At 47.8% G+C, this 3,201-nt stretch overlaps 1 protein-coding gene across 1 annotated transcript; it reads left to right on the top strand.

Annotated features, from left to right (window-relative positions):
• The first annotated feature begins 244 nt into the window (after positions 1 to 244).
• Positions 245 to 1,165, top strand: LOC136647566 (zinc finger protein ZFP2-like). Its single transcript, XM_066623186.1, has one exon. The coding sequence runs from the start codon at positions 245 to 247 to the stop codon at positions 1,163 to 1,165; it is 921 nt and encodes a 306-aa protein (XP_066479283.1).
• The last annotated feature ends 2,036 nt before the right edge of the window (positions 1,166 to 3,201 follow it).

The raw sequence follows: 3,201 nt of genomic DNA on the forward strand, positions 1-3,201 counted from the left end.
TCAAGTCTAATGTATTAAAAATAAAACATTGAAATGAATGGGGACCCACCTGAAACTGGCTCACGACCCACCTAATGGGTACCGACCCACAGTTTGAGAAACACTGTGCTAGACGATGAAAAACGAACACAATCCTTCTGTGCACGAAGGAGGAGAAAACCAGCTCTCTAGCAGTTCTGGCGGTGAAAGCAGAAAAATGAACACAGCCTATATTCGAGGATAGAGCTTCCAGCCATCAGGACAAATGTTAGCTTCTAACCATCAGGAGTTAGGACTAAGAGCCACGACATCCTTCTGTGACTCTGCCCAATCGCCCTCTCCAGCCAACACCTCAAATAGCGGAAAGGCCTTCAGTAAGAGTGGTCATTTTATACGCCATGATAGAACCCACACAGGGGAGAAACCCTATAAGTGCCAGGAGTGTGGAAGGGCCTTCAGTAAGAGTGGTCATCTTATAGAGCATCATAGAACCCACACTGGGGAGAAACCCTATAAGTGCCAGGAGTGTGGAAAGGCCTTCAGTCATAGTAGTACACTTAAGAGACACGAGAGAACCCACACAGGGGAGAAACCCTATAAGTGCCAGGAGTGTGGAAAGGCCTTCAGTAAGAATGGTCATCTTATAGACCATGATAGAACCCATACTGGGGAGAAACCCTATAAGTGCCAGGAGTGTGGAAAGGCCTTCAGTAAGAGTGGTCATCTTATAGACCATCATAGAACCCACACTGGTGAGAAACCCTATAAGTGCCAGGAGTGTGGAAGAGCCTTCAGTCAGAGTTCTAGTCTTATTAGCCACGAGAGAACCCACACAGGGGAGAAACCCTTTAAGTGCCAGGAGTGTGGAAAGGCCTTCAGTAAGAGTGGTCATCTTATAGACCATCATAGAACCCACACTGGGGAGAAACCCTATAAATGCCAGGAGAGTGGAAAGGCCTTCAGTCATAGTAGTACACTTAAGAGACACGAGAGAACCCACACAGGGGAGAAACCCTATAAGTGCCAGGAGTTTGGAAAGGCCTTCAGTAAGAGTGGTCATCTTATAGACCATGATAGAACCCACACAGGGGAGAAACCCTGTAAGTGCCAAGAATGCAGAAAAGGCTCCACTCTTAGTGGAGCACTTAACATCCACCAGAGAACCCACACGGGAGAAATCCTATAAGTGCCAGGAGTGTGGAAAGGCCTTCAGTAAGAGTGGTCATCTTATAGACCATCATAGAACCCACACAGGGGAGAAACCCTGTAAGTGCCAAGAATGCAGAAAAGGCTCCACTCTTAGTGGAGCACTTAACATCCACCAGAGAACCCACACGGGAGAAATCCTATAAGTGCCAGGAGTGTGGAAAGGCCTTCAGTCAGAGTTCTGATCTTAATAACCATGAGAGAACCCACTCAGGATAGAAACCTTTGGCAGTTTTGGAGTGTTAAAATTGGTTTTCAGTCAGGCAACAAAAGTTGAGTCCCTTGTTTGCATCAAATAACTGATGTTTGTAAAATTCCTGCTATTTCTTCAGTGTTTGAAATGTGGATGAAGTTTCTTGCTTGTTTTTGTTTTTTGAAGCATAAAATGTGTCAAAATTGCCCTGTTATTATTTGCTACCATCTATAGATTGGGTTTTGCTCAGTCTCTGTCCAAGTTGAGGTCCAGCATCAATTGCTATGATACATTGAATCATCAATTTGACGGACCTTGATTTCACCGACCTCAGAAATGGACACTTTCTAATACTATTGAAAATTAGTTGGTTACATTTTGCAGATGTGCATCTCAGTTGACTTCAGTGTATTTGAATTTAATGGACTTTCAGCACTAACAGAACCCCTTCCTATTATTTCATTAAATTGAGGGTTCCCTGTACTACGAGCTTCATTTTCCTTATTAGGATCTACCTGTATGACTGAAGCTCCTGGCACACAACTGGGAACTGAACTTGCTGCATGACCACGCCTTGCTGAGGGCTAGAACCAGACCCACAGGCAATCAGATGCCCACTGTCTGACCAATCCCCTGAAGAATTGGAGACCGAGCCACAGCTCACTGCTCCTTATGCCCATTCATGTCCGAGGTCTAAAGCAGCCCTTAACCGAAAGTTCTCATTGTAGGACGTCCAGGCATTACCAGCATAATCCATACATCTGTGGTGGATATCCAGATGCTCAATTAGGTTGGCCCTGTCACAGCAGAGCCCATGGGAGTGGGTACAGGGAGTAAATTGTTCCCAGGCCCAGGGTCAAAGAGCTGTCCCAGGAGCCAAAGGAAGGGGCCAGGAAATTTCCTAGAATCTTCTATTTTCCACTCGCTGCCCATGTAGAGGCCCTGCAGATCTCACTGAGCAGTCTTCACTGCTTTAGACATCACATGTCTCCAACGCAGCCTCCTGCAAGTCTTGCTGGGGCCCCACTGTGGGATGCACCTCAGAGACTGCAGCTGCAAGCCGCATGTGCTGGGCCAAGGAATGCATACTTGACATTCCTTAACACAGTGTCAGATTGGGAGGAAAGTGGCCTGCTACAGTAGCACTTTGGTTTGTGGGTCCACTTACCATGAAGGACTCCATAGGAGCTCAGGGACACAGCTGTGGGACTACAGCAGCTGCAGAAGTAAGTTTGGATATCTGGAAATTTCCTGGAATCTCAGCTAGCCCTTGTGGAATGCAAATGATGGAGGCTGGGCCTACTGAGAAGCCTACTGGGCAAGTAGACCTGGGCGTCGTAGACTTTTCCAGCTTCTCCCATCCCTTGTGCCATTTTGTCCTATCCCTGGCCTGTCCCACCAGCCCCCATTGCCCTTGTCCCCCTGCACTGTTTTGCCCCTCCCACTTTGGGAAGGGGGCTCAAAAGAAACTTTGTACCCCTTGTTAAATTGCTCTCAGAGGCCCTGCTGAAGACAGAGCAGCAATGGTGGGCAGCACATGACTTTCATGGGTGGACAAGCAAGATTATAAGTGCTACAGTGCTACTGTTCAGAGTTGTGACTGCTTGGGCACCTCACACGGCAGTGACTCTTTTCGAAGGACTCCAGTGAAGAGGCTCTGCCTGACCTGCTTCTCCGCCCACCGCACGTCCCTGGGCAAGAGTACTCTGGGTTCTATGGTGGGTGTTGGTGGGTCAGGGATAATGTTGACGGTGTTCAAGATGTCAGAGAGTAAGGAAGAAGTTAGGCAGTGGCTTGAGGTATGTGTTGACAGAACGCGCTGG

This window comes from Tiliqua scincoides, chromosome 4 (assembly GCF_035046505.1).
Source record: "Tiliqua scincoides isolate rTilSci1 chromosome 4, rTilSci1.hap2, whole genome shotgun sequence".
Lineage (NCBI taxonomy): Eukaryota > Metazoa > Chordata > Lepidosauria > Squamata > Scincidae > Tiliqua > Tiliqua scincoides.

Coding starts and splice junctions, on each gene's coding strand:
- LOC136647566 (XM_066623186.1), top strand. CDS start 245: ATGTTAGCTTCTAACCATCAGGAGTTAGGACTAAGAGCCACGACATCC.